The sequence below is a fragment of the Vulpes lagopus genome, chromosome 11, assembly GCF_018345385.1.
Source record: "Vulpes lagopus strain Blue_001 chromosome 11, ASM1834538v1, whole genome shotgun sequence".
Lineage (NCBI taxonomy): Eukaryota > Metazoa > Chordata > Mammalia > Carnivora > Canidae > Vulpes > Vulpes lagopus.
The window spans coordinates 33,052,613-33,072,614 of NC_054834.1; the positions used below are offsets into that span (position 1 = coordinate 33,052,613).

Sequence of the window (20,002 nt, forward strand, 5' to 3'; positions counted from 1 at the left end):
TGGGAGTGAAGTTCGTTCTAGAGGCAGGTGGACAGCCCGTGAAAATGAGGTTCCGCAGGAGGGCCCTTCGGATGGAGTGGGAGGCTGCAGGGGGCGACTGGACCCACCAGGGCTGGCAGGCCGCTCTGTCCAGTCTGGACCAGGCTGAAAGGCTGAATCCCAGCAGACGGTGACACCCACCCCTGCCTTCCAGGTGGTTCTTCTCAAACCATTCTGACAAGATGGGGAGAGTGGGTGTCAAGGTGGGGTTCTCACTAGGTGGGGGGAGAAGGGGCTGGACCTTCCCTGGATTCTTTGAGCATAGGTTTCAAAAATAATCTGCGGATTCCTTGGCAGGCCAGGCGTCATAGGTGTTCCAGGTAGACTCTTCCCCCCTTCTGGTCTTCCTCCCTTATTCTTCTGTTGGGTTTCTGAGAGAGGGAAGGGGTGGGGGCGGGGGAGGCGGGGTCGGGGGGGATGCAGAGGGAGCCAACAGGTGCTGGCAGTGCAGAAGAGGGGCCGAAGGTGGCCCTTCCTAGTCCCAGTGACTCCTGCAAAAACCTGAGGGGGGTTCCGGGGCTGTGGGAACTCTGACATCTTACAGTTTGAATCCCACTCACATGAAAGTCATCTGCTCATTAAGAGAACATGAAGCTGTTTAATTGTTGTCTTTGTGGAAAATTACATGACTGTCATCAGCTGTTGCTTCTGGCAGCCCTTTCTGTTCTAATGTAAATACATGAGGTCACAGATTTAAGGAAACAGGCTGTATTTATGTCCTTGTGAAGTAGCCTCTCAAACAATCCGCTCCTGTTATTCAAATATGCACAAATTAGACTTGAGGTATCCTAAACCCTGGTTGCCTGTGAAAGCCTTAAAGTGGGGGTGGCAGGAAGGGGACATTAGAAGTGCATCTCCCATGGTGGGAGAAGGTGCTTTTTTAGCACCCTGGAGCTCTGGAAGCAGCCAGAAAGAAGGTAACCTAATCCCTGGCCCTGTTCTGACCCATCCTGCAGTGAGGGCATTTGGATGCCTTCCCTCCCACAACCCCCAAGGCAACTTCTGAGCTGGGAAGTGTGGAGACAGAGATGGGGACAACTGGGGACAGAAGTGTGGTGACAACTTCTGAGCTGTCCTCTGGTGGGGACAGAGGGAGAATCTTTGCAATTTGGACAGAACCATGCCAGGAGCAGCGTTTCCTGGAAGGTGTGTGATCAGAGCTTCATTTTCAACTTTTTAAAAACACGGTTCCTCAGTCATTGGATCCTTCTGACTTGGTTCTCGTTTTTGAGATAACTATTTAGGCAGGGATTTATACAAAATTCTCTTCCACTGAGGACATCGCAAAGATCTTATACATCAAAGAAGGAAGCAGTGCATTTTAAAACATAGGAAGGAAGAGCCCCCAAACAAGTGAATGATTGCAAATAGCCATAGAAGTCTATAGAGACAGAAATTAAGCTGAGAGCTCTTTGCAAATTATACAAAGACTGGGAAGGAGCAAGTTCTTGGTATACATTATAGTCAAATATTAGCTTATTTCCAGAATGCTAGATTTTATAATCTACCAAATTGTGGGAGCGATGGCACAGAATCTGAAGGACACACAAATACATAAGTTACTTGCGTTACAGTGACTATACCAGCAATGTTTATTTGGGGTAAAAATCAGTGATCTAAATTATGATTTCTGTCCAGCAGAAAATCCAACGAAAGGACTATATTGTTCACTCAAATTTTGAGTAAATTCTAGTAGAAACTTTTCAGGAATTTTCTTCAAAACATAACTAAATACCACTTGGTTGAGTCAAATAATATCGAATATAAGAACAAGAGTGACCTTCAGTCTGTTATAGGAAGATGGTTTTGTGAGGGGCATTCAATAATTTCTACCTACAATTTGTCAGTAGGTAAAATTGACACCAGGAAGCTCCTTTTTTATCTTTTAATGTTCATAAGTTATTTCCCAAAAGGAATTGATCGTCTATCTTAATATCTCTTCCCTACAGTGTTTGGTATCAAACATATCAACAAACCACCTGCCCTCCTGTGACATTTGGTGAAGCCTTATGTATGGAGGGATTTAAATAAGACTATCCCTGTTCTCCAAGAACTGAAAATCTATGAAAGCTATTCATTTAGGTATGCATAGGAAGAAAAAAATGAAAAAAATAAATATTCAAAGTGCAGTTTTAGTTGTGAAGTGAGGCTGCATGTGTACATATTACAAATGCTTAAACTAAGATTTTATACAGTGACCCTGAGCAAAATTTTGAACATCTCAACTAATTGAAGAATTATAAACAGAGAAAAGTTGTACATCCATGCAACACAATTTTTCAAGATCTCTGTTTCTAAAATTTCTAGAAATCTCTATATATGTGTATGTGTGTATGTATATATGTATCTCCAGAAAATTTGCCAGGAATGCCTTTAGCCCATTTGGATAATCCTATTTATCTTCGCTCTCCATTCTATCGAAACCTTAGAACATGAATAACTAGATATAATACAGTTTCCAGTGGAGACCACCAACCACCAGACCCTGTTCTGTGTGCCATCTTCACCTGTGTTAGTGAAGTCTGAGCTGAGACCCAACAGCACGGCATATGACCTTTACGAGGGCAGAGCTGCAGGCAGTGTGCCCTGTGGTCTGTGCTTTGGCACCCTTTCCCTTGCTCAGGACTGGCTCTGCCAGATGTTCTTTTCCCCGTGTCTCTAAACCAACTGTACCTTCCTTCAAGGTCCCACCTCTAGCTCAACCCACTCCTTTGCGCTAGAGCACAGTCATCCTCCTGCACCTGACCACCTGGGTGCTCCTTATCTTTGCGGCCCCACTGACAATCTTATCCAGATAGCTACAGGGTTTGAATACCTTCTTAAAGACCAGGATGGATGTTTTACTAGCAGTTTCACCAAATCATTACAAGCTAGTAGTTATTCCTGTTTTAAACTTAAGGAAAACGAGTCCAGAAACACCCAGTAACTTTCACAAAGCCACACAGCTGGCATGGGGCAGAGCCAGTATTCTGAATCAAGGCAAAGCTTTCCCCCTGCTGCCTTATATATCATAGACCGCATTCTAGAGTTGGCTTTTAAAATATATCTGTAGAAAACTTATATCTCCTATCAAAGACACCAGACCAGGAAAAAAACAAAACAAAACAAAACAGGTCACGAGGCAACGTAAATATATCTTCCTGGAACATTTAACAATATTTGTCCAAATCATCAATATGTCCTCAGCTGGATTCAAGATCCTGATGTTGTTAAGAATGTTAAGCTTAATGATACCTCTTTGTTTATGTCTTTTCACACATTGGACATTTCACATGTAAGTGATGAAATGTCATGATTGTAGAGATCACAGGGAGACTCATCACTGACTCATGGTCCCACCGACCAAACTTCTGGACCCGGCGTCCCAACTCTGTCTCTTCCCTGGATAACAAAAGTGTTTCTTAATCCCTTTGTTTCTTTGTATACCTACTTACATAGTGCTCTCACTTGACTCATCCTCGCTCTTTTCTATAGCCGCCCCATGTTCCCCGGGGACAGGATCATAAGACGGTTTAGGGGACACCACCTGGTATCATTGAACTTGAAATCATTCCTACTATAATATACAGTCTGTGGACTAAAAAGACAATTCCATGTAAAACAAACAGTAACAGTTTCCTGGGTGGATCTAGCTGGTATCCCAAATATTTCTAATATTTCTCCTATTAAGGTGGGTGATTTTCTGCCTTGAGTATGAAGTCACCATGACCCTGTCTTTGAGAGTTTCAGTGCAAGAAGCCTAACGTCCACTCCAGTTTACCCAGGCTTTGTTTCTTCCACAAGGATCCTTGAGTATGTACAATCTTGAGAGTCTGCTTTGATGTACTGCGGTCTCCATGGAGGACCCACCAAATGGCCCTGTGAGGGCCCATTTTACATATTAATCTCTCTCCCAGTTGTAGTAATGATATCTAACTCATGTAGCATTTTATCCATGTGAAGAGGCCTATGAGGTAGATACCAGGGTGAACTACATATTTTGGATGTAGAGACAGAAGGGCAGAGAGATACTAAATAATTCGCCCAAGGTAACACAGCTAGGTAGCGATGGCAGCCTGGATTTTAAACCCCAATCGTCTGGCTCCAGAGTCTGTGTTCTTAACCACTATCATCAAAGTACCATTTTACTTCATATAAGACTATTCAGGGGCAGCCTGGGTGGCTCAGCGGTTTAGCACCTGCCTTCGGCCCGGGGCCTGATCCCGGGGACCTGGGATCCAGTCCCATGTTGGGCTCCCTGCATGGGGCCTGCTTCTCCCTCTGCCTGTGTCTCTGCGTCTCTCTCACTCTCTCTGTGTTTCTCATGAATAAATAAATAAAATCTTAAAAAAAAAAAAGAAAAAAGACTATTCACCCAGGCTCAGTTGGTTGAGTGTCCAACTCTTGATTTCAGCTCAGGTCACAATCTATCTCATAGTGGTAAGATCGAGTCCCACGTACGGCCCCATGCTCAGCACAGAGTCTGCTGGAGATTCTCTCTCTCTGCCCTTCACCTTGCTCACACTCTCTCTAAAATAAATAAATACATCTTTCTTAAAAATTAAAAAAAAAAAAAAGACTAGTCACCCACTAAGGAAAAGTAGACCAAAAAAGGGGGTGATCAGTATGCTCTCAGCAAACTTGTAGAAGAGCTCCTTTTTATCCCCCCCCCCCCCCCAACACCTCTCTTTGGGTTTTTGGGTAATTCCATTTGCTGACCTTCAGTGAGAGTTCTCCTTACATTTCTGTAAGGAGAACGTTCTGGAATGTTCACTTTCCAGCTTAGCATGAAACCAAAAAGCATGTGTGTGTGAAAGTGCTGTCCATCTTCAGAATATGGAAATCTCTTGCTCATAGATTTTGCATTTGGATGTGGTTCCTTAATTTGCCACCCAGAGCACTGCTCCCGGTCGCATTACAGAAGGCTCTTCTGTTCCTAGGACTGCAATAGCCAAAACAGCACCAGGAGCTGAAACCAATCTACAAAGAGCTTTCCCGCTAAAACTAGCCTCCGTTGCTTCAGTGGGACTGTGGTCTTGCTGTTGGAAGAACCTGGGACTTGTGTGTCTACAGATTTTTCTTTAGGGGTGGAATATTCTGTGTTGTCCCTGTTCAGAATCAAAGTGCTGACCATGCTCCCGTTGGCAGAGAACCTAGGTTTCAGATAAGGTTTGAAATGTTTGCCCCCGGCGATGTGGCTCATGCCTTGAAAATATTTGCACAGTAACTGCAAGCAATCGTGTGCGTAAGAAGATCGCCCTGCCTGGTGGGGACGGGGGTGTGGGGGGAAGGGATGGGCCAAGAGCAGTTTTATTTAAAACACACTCCTCCTCTGGAAAACAAAACAAAACAAAACAAAAAACCAAAAAAAAAAAAAACAAACAAACAAAAAACAAAACAGAAAAAACCACTCCACACAGGAATTCAAAAAAATATGCAGTTTTTATTGGGAAAGCCAAGGCAAAACAAATGAAATCAGATCTATTTGCTTAGGAAGGAGAGGGTGCTATTGTTTTCTTTATGATAAAAGTATATTATTTAGATGTTAAAACTGCTCAGATACATTGTCCCTACTTCTTTTTAAATTTTAAAAGTAAAAACTCTAGAACATTAGCTTACTGATCATTTAGAGGCTTTATTAAGCAAAGGAATTTTTTTTAAGATCTTTAAAATGGCAGTTTCCAAAAAAATAAAAAATAAATAAAAATAAAATGGCAGTTTCCCGAAGTAATGCAAACCAAAAAGTGCTCACTATGGATAGATGTTTCAAAATACTTTATTTTTACTAACTGGTCTGATCCTCAAAACAGTCGTGTGAGGTAGGGATGACTATTCTCCCTGTTTTATATCTGGGGAAACTGAGGAACCAGGAGGTAGGAAATTTGCTCAGGGTCTAACACTAGCTGCTAAGCTAGTGTTGCCCATGCTGGGACTCAGACCCAAGCCGTGTGGCCTGAGAACCACTGCATAGCACTTCGAGTTCTCACCGCAGTGGGGCCCAACCAAAGGGAGACAAGGACAAGGATGGTGAGGAGAGCAGGGAAAGAAGACTTTATTTATCAAATGCCTGGTTCTACATCAGCGTGTTCACATAGGCTGCCCACACCACAACTCGAAGGGTGGGTGACCTTATGCCCACTTTGCAGATCAGTAAACTGAGGCTCAATGAGGGATGGTGATTTGCACCAAGACTCAACAGCTCTTATGGGGCAGAAGGAACATTGCAGCCTGGACCTGTCTGCCTCTAACATGTATGCTCTTAACCACCAGCTACCCTGTCTCCACCTCACTTGTTAGTTATCCCATGAGAATGTTCTTATACAATAATAAGGAACAGGACGTAATCAAAGCCCCTTGTCAAGTGACCAGGCAGTTTGGCATATGGTGGGGGGAAGGTGGGGGGCAGGTGGTTGGAAGAGACAACCACATTAGCCTTAGGGTTCCCTCCTGGCCTTCCCCAGCTTCCAGTTCCAATCCCCCAGGAGAAGGAATCCATTCTCCCTGCAGACATCTCTCTTAGGAAAAAAAAAAAAAAAAAGCCACCATGGTGAGACTTGCCAGGTTCATTTTGCTGGAAGCACCATCCTGGGAGCCTTGTGTACCTGCTGGTTGTGGATGGCGCGACCCTTACTGAGAACTGATGCCCACGCTGGTCAGCGGACCGATAAGTGAACTGGCCCCTATTTCTTCCTGCCCCTCAAGGAGAATTGCCTGGTGTAAGCTCATGCATTCGAGTCACAATATTTCCTTTTCTCTCCTCCCCGTCTCTGAATATTCTATGAGCAGAGTTCCCGCGTGGCTTAAACACGCAATATACATGTACTTCTGCACATGAGCACCCCCTGGGACCGTGAGCATTCTGTGTCTGTCTGTCTCAGATTCCTTCCTCCCCTCCCCCAAGGGCTTTTTTCCCCCATTAGGCAAATGGAAGGCCCATGCCACCTGTTAGCATTACATCATTGGCTCCCCAGAACACAGTTGCACCAAGGGCCTTAAACAAAGTAGTTCTTCTTGTATTGTTTGTACTCAAAGAGCTGATATCATGCCAACTGATGTCATTGTATGTCTTTGTGTAACTGCTATGGCAACTGGGCAGGTGGGGAGCCTCCAGCTGATGTCATTGGGAAAGGAGGTGTAGAGACAGAATTTTAAAAAGCTGTATGCTGCTTTTTTCTGTGTGTGGGTTTTTTTGGCATGCACTTTTTTTTTTTAAACTAGCTGCTTTTAAGACAAATTACAGCTTGAGTACCCTAAATAAGAATGGACAAAAGTCCCCCCCCAATCCCTTTGAGACTTCTTTTGAGTTTATTTTGTTGTTCTTTCTTCTCATCTTATATGAAAAAGTGTAACCACTGCCTTTTTTTAAGGGGAAAAAAAAAAAAAAAGCAAACGAGGCTCCCGTCACAGAGTTGGTGTGAATTGCTTACTTGGATTTTATGGGGGCAAGGCTGAGCAGATTTTAAAGTAACGCTTTGAAGTCTCTTTCGTGGAGTTTGTAATGGGGACAGTGGGTAATTTCAATTTTCTTAAAAAGTAGTCACTACTGAAGTCTTTCTGGTTTTCCATTTCTTTTGTCTACTTTAAAAATAACCTCTTAGGGCCCAGACAAACTTTTCAATCATGATTTCATAGAAGAGTGAGCTAATACTATGTAGAGGCAGAGTGTAATTCTAGAAATCCCTGAAAATGAATTTATAGCTCTTGTTTTTCTTTTCAAGAAGCAAAAATAGGGTTTGACACTCACAGATGAAGTGGCCATAATATTACCCTCTTTGAATGATCTTTGTGTCATCTCTGGGTCTTAATGAAAATATGACTTACCTGGTCTTCATGCCTAGCTGGATGTGTCCTGGGTGAGCACAGCCCTGAGACTCGGTCTAGGCTATAGTCTGGAGCTTCCTGCCTGTAGATGCCAAAGATGAGGCTTGAAATGGGGAAGAGCATGTGCTAATGTTCAGAATCTAGCGGACAGATAGCCTTCCTGTCTTTATTTCAACACAACCGTATCCTGTCCACACTTTGTGTTTCCGGCCTTATCTCCTAAAACTATCAAGACAGATATCAGGCGTCTCTCAGACGGCATGAATGTGGTCTTCTGGAGGCTTTCAGCTTACAGGAGGTCACTAACTTCCCTCTCCTTTCAAAAGAAAGGCATGAGTATGTAGTTGTTTGATGAGAATTAGAGCCCACTTGATAGGAATAGTATCAACTCAGATCTCCTAGCCCTTACGTGTACATTGTATCATTTGACCCTTGTGATAATCCTTTAGACTTATCCATGTGTGCAGTGCATCCATGCATCTAGCAAATATTAAAGGAAAAATTGAAACCATAAAATGTGATTCATCAATTTCCCAACTTAAGCAAGTGTTCTTTTTCGCACGGTCCTTGAGCTTTGGATCTTGTGTATGATGAATGTTTTTGAGTTGGCTTTGTTTCATTTCACATTAAACAGAAACATTTTCTTTGTTTTCACATCCCTCTCACAACTTTTAATGGCTACTTAATATTCCATGGGAGGAATGCAATAACTTTTCCTTTTTTAAAAGTCGTTTTTTGTTCTTGGCCTTTTGTGTAAAACAGGTAATGTTGTAGTAAACCTCTTTACGCATCTAGCTGGGTATCTTTGGCCAGATCACTTTCTTAAGCTATATTCCCAAAAATGATGCTGTACTTGTTGATGGGGAGGTTTGCTTACTTGCCTGCATTCATTCATGCCAGACTCCCAACTGCACTAAGAGGTAGATGCTATTACCCTCATTTTACAGATGGGGAACGAAAAGCACAGACAGAGAAATTAACTTGCCTAAGTCACAGAGCCAAGAAGTTGTGTTACTGGGACTATAGCCAAGGTAATCTGGGTCTTCCAAGGTCCCTGTCCATAGCTGCCCTGCTGTACCGGGAGCAAACTTGTCTTTCTGGGTGAGGTAAGCTTATGGGAGAGTGCAGGACACATGCCTGTAGTGCCTGAGGAGGCCAGGCCATGCCTTCCCTGGCCCCCAAAGCACAAGGTTCTATGTAGGCCACTGAGCATATGGCTCTTGGAGGCAGATCAGATCTGCTGTTGATGAAATTGCCTGATGCTGCAAACAAACTCTTTCCAGGGGAAGGAACATGCCACGGTCTGCGGAAAGAGCACATTTCCAAAGTACTGCATGCAGCGAGAGCCTCTGAAGCTTGTCCTGGATCCCCAAGTGGCCTTGCATTTTTGTTCAGATCTTATTTTTAAAAAATGTGCATCTGCAACAGTGCACACTTACTTCTATGGGGACAGTGGCAATTTCTGCTGGCTCTGAAGTTTGAGGGATGGTCATTCTCACTCTCTTTTGTGTTTGCTCCAGGTGGACTTAGCAGTTTTAAGCAGAACCATGAAAACCTCTGTGACAACTCCCTCCAGCTCCAGGAGTGCCGGGAGGTGGGGGGCGGTGCGTCTGCAGCCTCGAGCATGCTACCTCAGTCCATCCCCACCACCCCTGACATCGAGAATGCAGAGCTGACGCCCATCTTGCCCTTCCTGTTCCTTGGCAACGAGCAGGATGCTCAGGACCTGGACACGATGCAGCGGCTGAACATAGGCTACGTCATCAACGTCACCACTCACCTGCCCCTCTACCACTACGAGAAAGGCCTGTTCAACTACAAGCGGCTGCCGGCCACCGACAGCAACAAGCAGAACCTGCGGCAGTACTTCGAGGAGGCTTTTGAGTTCATCGGTAACTATCTCCCATGGGGGCCTCTCATCTTCCACCTTCCTTTCCCCTCCAGCTTTTGCTTTGAGATCAAGGCCAGGGTTTATGCCGGCCTTGCAGAAAGGCTGCCCTGGGGTGTTTCCAGGCTCTTCGGAGTCACAGCCCACTGGATGCATGGGAGCCACTGGGATGGGTGTAGAGGAACAGTGATTCGGTTTGGTGCTGAAATCCATGTCCCTCTAGCTCTCGTTAGAAGGTGGGAAGAGATGAGTGTGGATGTGTTATGTCTCGGAATTTCAAAAGAAGTGATAGAGAGGAAGGCACTGGAGGCCAGAGCTGGCGCTGGGGCTATCTGGTCTATTCCATGTGTGTCGGAGCCTTGCAAGAAGTAAACTGCAGTGAAGACACCACCTCCAAACTCACCCACGCCTCCTCCTCCTTGGGTTGAATTAATTTGCGGTTGGCATGGCTTTTTTACATGAGGTTGAGGCCAAGGTGGCATTTGCTGGAAGGCTGCCCCTGAAGAAGGTTTTTCAGTTAAACGGTGCTTAGTGAACATCGTGACCTGTCACATCAGCACAGAGGAGGCAGGAGTGGAGGGAGTTTTTCGCTTCCACCTGCTTTGTGTCCAGGCCTTAAACACTGGGTAGCAGAAGGGCATGAGTGTGAGCATTAGCGAGGTGGTACTAGATTTCCTAAGACTTGCCCCAAACTCGCTGAAGTAGGAAAGGTCAGGTTGTGTAGCCTGAGCGGTTCCCAGGGAGGGGAATCCTAAAAACAGCAGACTTTAATCTCCGGGAGGAAGGAACCACCAGCTGAGCCCTAAGCCTAACACCAACTTTTGCTGCTTCTATAGCCTTGGACTATAAGTTTTAAGGCTCACATTATCATTTGAGGGAACATGTGGCACTTAGCAGACACTCAACAATTTTTTCAAGTGACTCCAACCTTCGTTACCACAAGAAGGTGATCCAGTACTTTTCCTAAATAGTGTAGCAGGTCATTCCTGGCCTCTGTCCCAGGAAGAATGCACTCATTTTTTGGTGTTCCTTTATCCGAAAAACGCCTTGGGTCTGATAGATTTGCTGTAGAGTTGGCAGTTCTGGTCATGTCACCTGGCTGTTTTCCTTGCTAATTAATTGTACCTTCAGTGTGGGATCATGGACTATTACTATTCAATCTGGAAGGAAATTCTGAGTGGTCTCTGAACTCGGAAAAATAAAATGACTCCTCCAAGATTGTAAGAATTTTAGTGTCAAAGAAGGGAGAAAGAGTGAAATAAGTCAATCGGAGAAGGACAAACATTATATGGTCTCATTCATTTGGAGAATATAAAAAATAATGAAAGGGAATTAAAGGGAAAGGAGAAAAAAGTGAGTGGGAAATATCAGAAAGGGAGACAGAACATGAGAGACTCCTAACTCTGGGAAATGAACTAGGGGTGGTGGAAGGGGAGGAGGGCGGGGGGTGGGGGTGACTGGGTGACGGGCACTGAGGGGGGCACTTGATGGGATGAGCACTGGGTGTTATTCTATATGTTGGCAAATTGAACACCAATAAAAAATAAATTAATAAATAAATATATACATACATACATACTAAAAAAAACCAAAATAAATTTATAAATAAATAAATACATACATATGTACAAAAAAAAACAAAAAACAAAAAACAAAACAAAACAAAAAAAAACAAAGAAGGGAGCTCAAAACCCAAAGAATGCAAGGCTCTTGATTCCAATGCAGGTGCCTTTCTACAACATGCTGGGCTAACGTTTCCAATGCTCTGATAGTTCCCGAATGGCAATGCTTGTGGATTCAAAGACACTTTAGATTCTTTATTAATAATATGTGAATCAAACCTTGGGCCCCGAGGAAGAAATATTTGTCACCAAGTAGATGAGGAACTTTCTGGTTGATATATGATGTTATGACTGCAATTTTATCTGACTTGATTTCAGCTGGGGGAAGTTCAGAGATTGTTTTCCATTTAATGAGTAGCATCAGACATGCTTGTCCCAACAGGATTTCAAGCAAGGCACCTGCATTCCTTGTAGGTTATTCAGGCTTATCTGATTTTTTAAAAGGAAAAGCAAACAAATAACAAATAGCAGTTAACCTGAGGAACAATTCGGCATCACAGCCTGCATAGGTGCAATTTGATTTTTGTTGTTTTCTTATTAGATAAACTGAAATCGTATAGTCTGGCTTTAGGGGAGACAGCAGCTTTTGGAACCATAATGCCATTCACTGACGGTCTAATATAAACTAGGCAGAGTATGTTTAGGGCCTAACTGTGCCAATGTATTTATTCCTGAATTGGATGATATTATTCCCATGTTCCCTGAGCCTTGTTAGTGAGTATTACTCCCATTGTGCAGACAGGGGGGTTGAAGCTCGGGGGAGTTGGGTGACTTACATGGAGTTACTCATCTAGCGTGTAGTAGAAGCAGTAGTCAAACCTAGCACTTTGCAGCTCATCTTTCTGCCACCAGGCCTGCCAGTCTTGGTGTGGAGGTCAATAAATAGTGTGTGCTGAAGAGAAGAAATTGCAAAAGGGAAACACTTCCTTCAAGTACTATTATCTATGAGAAGTAAGCTTAATTCATAGATTTTTAAGATGGAATTTTGCATGATGTTTCTTTTCTTGGTCCACTGCAGGGTAGCCAATAGAAGTAGTTTAAGTTAGGGGCACCTACCTGGCTCAGTTGGAAAAGCATGCAACTCTTGATCTCGAGACCATGAGTTCAAGCCCCACATTGGGTGTAGAGATTACTTAAAATAAATAAATAAACTAAAAAAAAAAAAAAAAAGGTTTAAGTTAGATCACTCCTCCTTACTCCCCTTCTCTATTCTTTGTCTAATTGGCATTTTTTCAGGACTGCTTTCTTGGGATGCCTTTGAGTCTAGAAGTGTCATTAAGAATCCATTTAGGCAGTGCCCACAAGCTACTCTCCTGAGCTTCTAATATATCTGAAAAATATATCCAGTGTTGCTTCTTTCAATGGCTCTGATTTCTGGGCCATCATTAGAATTCCTCCTTCTTTGTCATCATCACCATGTTGGAACAGCATTCATGGATACGGGGTGCGGGGGGTGGGGGTTGGACAGTTCAGATGTAGGTGATGCCTTCTGCCTGAGCACTGCAAGTCTGTAGCTACATTTGCAACAGTAGGCTTTTCTGGTAAGAAGCCAAACATAGCAACTCTCTGGTTGGGTTCTGTTTCTTTAACCTGAGAGTTTAGTAAGACTGAAATCCTTATCCATTTAATACCAGTTCCTGATACAGGGAAATTCTATAATAGAAAGGAAGAAATGTTTGTTTCTCTATCCCAGCTGGGACAGACATTGTTAACAACACTAGTTTTGATAAGCTGCACGATTTAGGATTTGGAATTATCATCCTTAATCAAAAGGGTCTACTTCATCGGTGGCTCGCTTAACATGCAACGTAACTGTGTTGTAGCTCTGGCTGCAGTAAGTTGCCATCACCTGTGCAATGAACTGTTAACTGTGGTTTCTTCACCTCGTCCTCTCTTTAAAGGTAGAAATGTAAATTCTTATTCATGCTAATATTGCTTTTAGCCAGTTCTGGAGGTTGGTTGCAGCATAAATCTACACAATTAACTAGTCAATTATACTTCGTTGTAAAGCCGTTTGAATTTATTTATTTTTTTCTCTCTACAAAATATAGTGTTGTCAAGTCGGGGTCAAAGCTAATCGCTCTTTTTCCATGTCTTTCTTCTTTCCTGCACCTCTTGGCTTTCTCCCTTTTCCCAGAGGAAGCTCACCAGTGTGGGAAAGGGCTTCTCATTCATTGCCAGGCCGGGGTGTCCCGCTCTGCCACCATCGTCATCGCGTACTTGATGAAGCACACTCGGATGACCATGACTGATGCTTATAAATTTGTCAAAGGCAAACGACCAATTATTTCCCCAAACCTTAACTTCATGGGGCAATTACTGGAGTTTGAGGAAGACCTGAACAACGGTGTGACACCGCGAATCCTTACACCAAAGCTGATGGGCGTGGAAACGGTCGTCTGACAAAAGTCTGGATGGAAAGGATTACTGGTCTCCATTAAGAGATGAAGAGAAAGAAGGATGGATTCTTTCTTTTCTTTTTCTTTCTTTCTTTCTTTCTTTTCTTTTTTTTTTTAGATGGGGTAAAGTTTGTGAATGGAAACAAAACTTGTTTAAAAAAACTTTTTATTTTTAACAAGTGTGAGAAGAATTTATCTTTTGATGCCATTGAGATTTACTTCCCATGAACTGATAAAGCAGGGAGGCTAAAAGAGTAATTTTTTTAAGCCAACAATAAAAATATAACAAAACTTGTTTCTTCCCCCTTTTCCTTTTAAGCTATTTGTAGAGTTTATGATTAAATAGTCTGTGCAGGTTCATAGACCGAAGATACTACAACTTAAACAAATTAAAAAGAACCAAAAGTAAGAGACAGAAAAGGCATTGAATCACGAAGGCCCGAGAGCTGCCTGGGCCATCCACACAGGAAACAAAAACCCAACCAAACCAAGCCCTGTTGTGCTCACTGGTGCAAAGAGAAAATCAGGGCAGCTTAAGTGGTCTAAGAACCCTTCGCATTCTTTAAAGAGACAAAAGATACTGTTGATTTTGTGTGTTTCATACTCTGGATTATTTTTCCCCCCTCTTTGGGTTTAAGAGATTTTTTTTTTTTTTTTAAATAGCAAGGAACTGACCATTATACCATATGCCTTCACTGGCTTCTTGTGCAATAATACGATGTTTTGAGTGTGCAAACAAGTTAGAGCTGGCAGCCGGATAATAGACAAGTAGTGCAAATTTGCCAGCTTGGAGACTGAAAGGAATTCAATAAAAATCAATTACTTTCCTTCCCACCTTTTTTCCTTTTTTTTTTTTTTTTTTTTTTGGTTTTGATTCTGGTTACAGTGCCATAAACCTTGTTACATATGTATATCAGAATGTAAAAAAAAAAAAAAAAAGACAAAAATTTATTTAAAAATATTTTTCGCAAAAAAACAAAAACAACAACAACTTGACGTGTTTCTGTTGATTGTGTAAAAATTTATTTTCATTATATAAATGAAACTCATTTTGGGATGTGTCTTTTTTCCTCCTCTTTTCTTCAGCCCAGGGACAAGCATCTCTTACCTCTGGTAACTTGTATATGTAACATAATATACACATGTTTTTATGGGGGGAAAGAGAAAATACATATTTTGAAAAAGGGAAAATATTCTCTGTTCCCAGTGTGAAGCAGAGAGAATTAACAAGGAAACCAAAGAGCTCCGGTTATCAATCTGCCCAGTCATCATCCCCTCTGCTCTCACAGCCCTCTACCCTCTCCTGCAAATAGAATTCTTTCTGCCTCAGGAGAACCTCAGGTGAAGTCACCTTAGAGGTAGGAGGGAGGTTCTAGCCCAGCCTTTGGGCCCTGGGGATCAGGTCACTGCTAGATTGATTGGTTAGAATTCCGTGGACTTTCCAGCAGCCCTCTAATAATTATTTGTGACCATCTGCCATTTAAGTGGGTCTTGATGATCCCTCCCCTGCCCCCTTGCCACTTGCTCACTTGACATCTTTGAGAACGTGTACCACGGAGAGTGCAAGGCAGCACATTGCTATTTCCTACTCTCTTTTGCCAGCAAATTGAACCCAGCTCTGTGAGTACAGCTTTCCTATCACACTTGGTTAATATATAGCTAGTGTTTCATGGGTTCCCAATCCACAGAAAAGAGGGCGTGGGGATAGGGGAGGAACATGATCTCAATGTTTTCTACGTTTTATTAAAATACATCTCTTGAGGGACTTGGCCATAGGGAAGAGTCACAGCAAACTGAAATTTGCCTGGGGTGAGTAACAGAATTGATGAGTTCAGGCACGTCCAGTTCTAGATGACTACGTTTGACATATTTTTGTGAACATTGCTTAGAAATAGATGACAAAATATTTCCGACATTTATTTTTTTAAATAGCTTTTCTACTGGAAGTGAAAAAGAAAAATGAAGACTGAATTTTCACAGGAATTAACTGAGAACTGTTTGAATTATTTTTATGACAATATCAGGTGAAAAGTTAATTTCTCTTACAGTGTTTTCTATTCTTCAGACTAACAAGTTCCTTGGTGCTAGAGTATTTTAAGAACTCAGGTTGTTATATAATTAGTGATTTAAAATACATGGTGATTTACTAGGCATTTCTTTTCATTTATTCTAGATCCAAACGTTAAATTTCTGATAGAGCGTAAGACTTTTTTCCTTTCCTTTCCTTTCCTTTCCTTTCCTTTCCTTTCCTTTCCTTTCCTTTCCTTTCCTTTCCTTTCCTTTCCTTTCCTTTTTCTCTCTTTCTCTCTCTCTCTCTCTTTTAACAAAGCAAGGAGAGGAATCAGGACAGTTTCTGTTCTTTAGCTACATGCAAATGATTTATGCTTTTTGAACTTGATGATTTTGAGAGAAAGACTGTCCTGGGGCAGACAGGAATCCTCCCAACCCACATACCAAGAATTCTGAGAGAGACTCTGGTCTTTTTTGCTAATCTGTTTTGAGTCACTTAGCCTCTATTTCTTCATGAGGAATGTGAACCACTTCATGAAAATAAAATGGATTAACCAAGCTATTGCTCTAAAAACCAGACTCCCCAGGTTTCTGGGCCTTGCTAGGTGCCTTGGCTAACTGGGATATAATTGAATGTTGTCTACCTGAGAAAGCAGAGTGTCTAACTGACCATGCATCATTCTCATCATCCAGCAGGGGTTGTTTTGTGCTGAATGAATGTAATGATTCAATAGAGTTAATCTGTTATATATAGATTCAGCAGATACAGCCAACACTGTTACCTTAAGTTGAACAGAACAACAGTTCCAGCTCCTCTCTGTACATTTATTTCAACAGTTAATACTTTTCCACTCAGTGCATGTTAACCAGGATATGGAGCTCGCATTTCATTGAAGAGCTTGTGCTAGCTGCTTTTGGGTCAGGACAAGCAGGCGGGAGGTGGGGTAGGAAAGCTGACCAGTGGAGGAATGGACCAGGGGAAATATGAAAGAAGAGACATACACAAGCCAGCAATCACACGGTGACAGCAAATGAGGAAAGATGGCTTTCTGGAAAGGTAATAAAGTATGAGAAAGAGAAAATTGGAGGTTACAGTAAAACAAAAATGAAAAGCTCTATTAGAATAAGGAACCGGGACCTGAATCACACTTCAGAGGTGGACTAAGATAGAACACTGATAAATTGCTCTAAGTAGATCTTCTGGAAGGTGAAATGTCTGGCGAGCCAAATTGGCTAGAGATAAGCAATATGGCTTTCACCCTGCTTGTGAATGGGCTTTTTGCGGATAAACCACAACATATTATATTTATATTTTAGTCCCCCAACATATAATACCCAATCTCAGGAAATACGTGTGGGTTGACGTTTGGTTTCAAGCTCTAATCAGAGGCAGTCATTATAGATGGATGTGAGCAGAAAATGAGTATTAAGCACTGTCCCCCAGAAGAATTGGCAAGAGTAAAGCATTTAGAAAAAACTTCCAAATTAAACGTGTTTGTAGAAGACTTCCTGCCCCTCCAGAGGCGGCAGACTGTGCACGCCAGGCCTTTCCTTTGCCTTCTCTGCGACAACACTCCAGTGTTTGGTGGAAGACACACAAATTGAGGTTTGATCAGAAGAAGAGGCACTGAGGGAGAGAAAATGAGTTTATTCTAGGGGTTAGACAAGTGTGGGTCTAGTGAAGTCATCAGGAGTATGTAGCCTCCATGTCTGACAATGGGCTGAAATCCCTATAGGTCAGTGGAGCCAACAGTCAGGGAGAAACACTGGCCATTGAAGTGGAGGAAGGCAAAGAAGACATGGAATTCAGAGGAAGATCTAGAACCTACATTTGCCTTTACCAACCTCAGGGATACAGGTGATTTTGGGGGAGGATCTGGTGCCCTTTGCCAGAGCAAAGCTGTACCTGATACAGGACTTGTGGTGCTGAAGGAAGAATAATGCAGGGATCAGAGCCACTGCCGTAAGCCAAGGTGAGCCATCAGATCAATGAAACTGCGTGCTGGCTACCATATTGCCTGGTGCCCTCTTCATAGCATCGTGGTGGCTGTTTCACTTCCACCTGCCAAATCTCATATAAATTTCTCTTAAGGCTGACCTTAACCCAGTGTGAAACACCAAAGGGAAATGCAGTTTGCCATTTAGCTAAGTTGATACTGTATGAAACCACCGCACTCCATCCTTGCCAACTTGGCATCCACCCACACTTCTGTTAGCCATACATAACTAGCAGGCAAAGACATCAGCAAGGGATGATTTGTCTCATAAGATGCAACTATCACTTCTAGGTTGAAAACACACTGACCCCGTCTCTAAAAGAGGATACATAGTCCCACGCGTTGTGACTTTATCCATCTTTGGGTGAAGTTCTTTTATCCTCTGGTTGAGATCCACTCTGTCTTTGCTATCCTATAATTTAAATGCTGAGATAAGGACATTATATGTTGGATTGGGTTTGCCAAGAAGATGCGCTTTGGAAATTTTATTTACTTATTTATTTATTATTTTTTTAATTTTTTAAAATTTTTATTTATTTATGATAGTCACAGAGAGAGAGAGAGAGAGAGAGAGAGGCAGAGACACAGGCAGAGGGAGAAGCAGGCTCCATGCACCGGGAGCCCGATGTGGGATTCGATCCCGGGTCTCCAGGATCACGCCCTGGGCCAAAGGCAGGCGCCAAACTGCTGGGCCACCCAGGGATCCCTATTTTTTATTTTTTTATTTTTTAGTCTCTGTGGTATTCCTTTTATTTTTTATTTTTTTATTGGAATTCAATTTTCCAACAATAACACCCAGTGCTCATCCCATCAAGTGCCCCCCTCAGTGCCCGTCACCCAGTCACTCCCACCCCCCCGCCCACCTCCCTTTCCACCACCCCTTGTTCGTTTCCCAGAGTTAGGAGTCTCTCATGTTCTGTCTCCCTTTCTGATATTTCCCACTCATTTTTTTATCCTTTCCCCTTTATTCCCTTTCACTATTTTTTATATTCCCCAAATGAATGAGACCATATAATGTTTGTCCTTCTCCAATTGACTTATTTCACTCAGCATAATACCCTCCAGGTCCATCCACGTTGAAGCAAATGGTGGGTATTTGTCGTTTCTAATGGCTGAGGAATATTCCAGTGTATACATAGACCATATCTTCTTTGTCCATTCAACCTCAGACCCCTTGTAAATGTGATCTTATTTGGAAATAGGGTCTTTGCAGATGGAATCAAGTTTTAAAGAGGCCGTATTGGGTTAGGCTAATCCAATTACTGCTGTCCTCACAAAAAGGGAAATTTGGACACACAAAAAGGAAAAAATGCCACAAGATGAGGGTGGTCGAGCTTGGAGAGAGTCATCCAAACTAAGGAACACCAAAGCTTGCTGGGTTGTACCAAAAACTGAGAGAGGTTTGGAACAGGCTTGTTCCCAAAGATTGTTCCCAGAGCTTCCCAAAGGAGCTAACCCCGCTGATACCTTGATTTTGGACTTCTAGCCTTGACACTGTAAGAGGATAAATTTCTGTTGTTTTAAGCCACCCAGTTTGCGGGACTTTATTATGGTGGCCCAATGAAACTAAAAGAAATGGTAATCACCGTTACCACATTTTATGTTCAATGGTAGCTAGAAGAGGACAAAAAAGGGGGGGGGGATTAGCTAATATATAATCAAATATATTTTTATAGAAGAAATACTTATAACTCTTATCACCTTTCTACAACTGATCATGTGGTCATAGCTGATTTTTTAAAAAGATTTTATGTACTTATTTCTCAGAGAGCAAGGGAGAGAGAGCACAAGCAGAGGGAGAGGTCAGGAGAGGGAGAAGTAGGTTCCCCACTGAGCAAGGAGCCTGATGTAGGGCTCAATCCCAGCGGCCTCATGACCTGAGTTGAAAGGAGTTTACTGACTGAGGCACCCAGGCATCCCACAGCTGATGTTTATAACTGCCTTCTTTCACTACCCATTCACTACCCATTCCATATACCCATTGTCCTCAGTAAGTACGTTACCTGGTCATGGTTTCTTTCCTATTAGGGTGACCTACATCTTCATCTTTGAAGATCTGAGCTTTTGGCAGTCCTGCCTGCATAGAATTATTTTCCATTTGCTTCTGTTTCAGGACAGGAGAGTGGAAAATGTGCCCTTCATCCAGATACACTTCTTACTCCTATAGTCTATAGTAATCCAGTTTCCCTCTGAGGGTCACAATTACCCCAGCCAGTTCAGTAACCCATGTCTGTTTGTTGGTGCTTT

The 20,002-nt window shown here is 42.7% G+C and overlaps 1 protein-coding gene across 1 annotated transcript in view; it reads left to right on the forward strand.

Annotated features, from left to right (window-relative positions):
• DUSP10 (dual specificity phosphatase 10) overlaps positions 1-14,797 on the forward strand; it is a 38,128-nt gene extending 23,331 nt beyond the window's left edge. Inside the window, exons 3-4 of the mRNA XM_041774032.1 lie at positions 9,360-9,731; positions 13,487-14,797. Coding sequence (XP_041629966.1) covers positions 9,360-9,731; positions 13,487-13,752 — 638 coding nt within the window. The 3' untranslated portion in view covers positions 13,753-14,797. The remainder of the gene's footprint in view (positions 1-9,359; positions 9,732-13,486) is intronic.
• Positions 14,798-20,002: the final 5,205 nt, after the last annotated feature.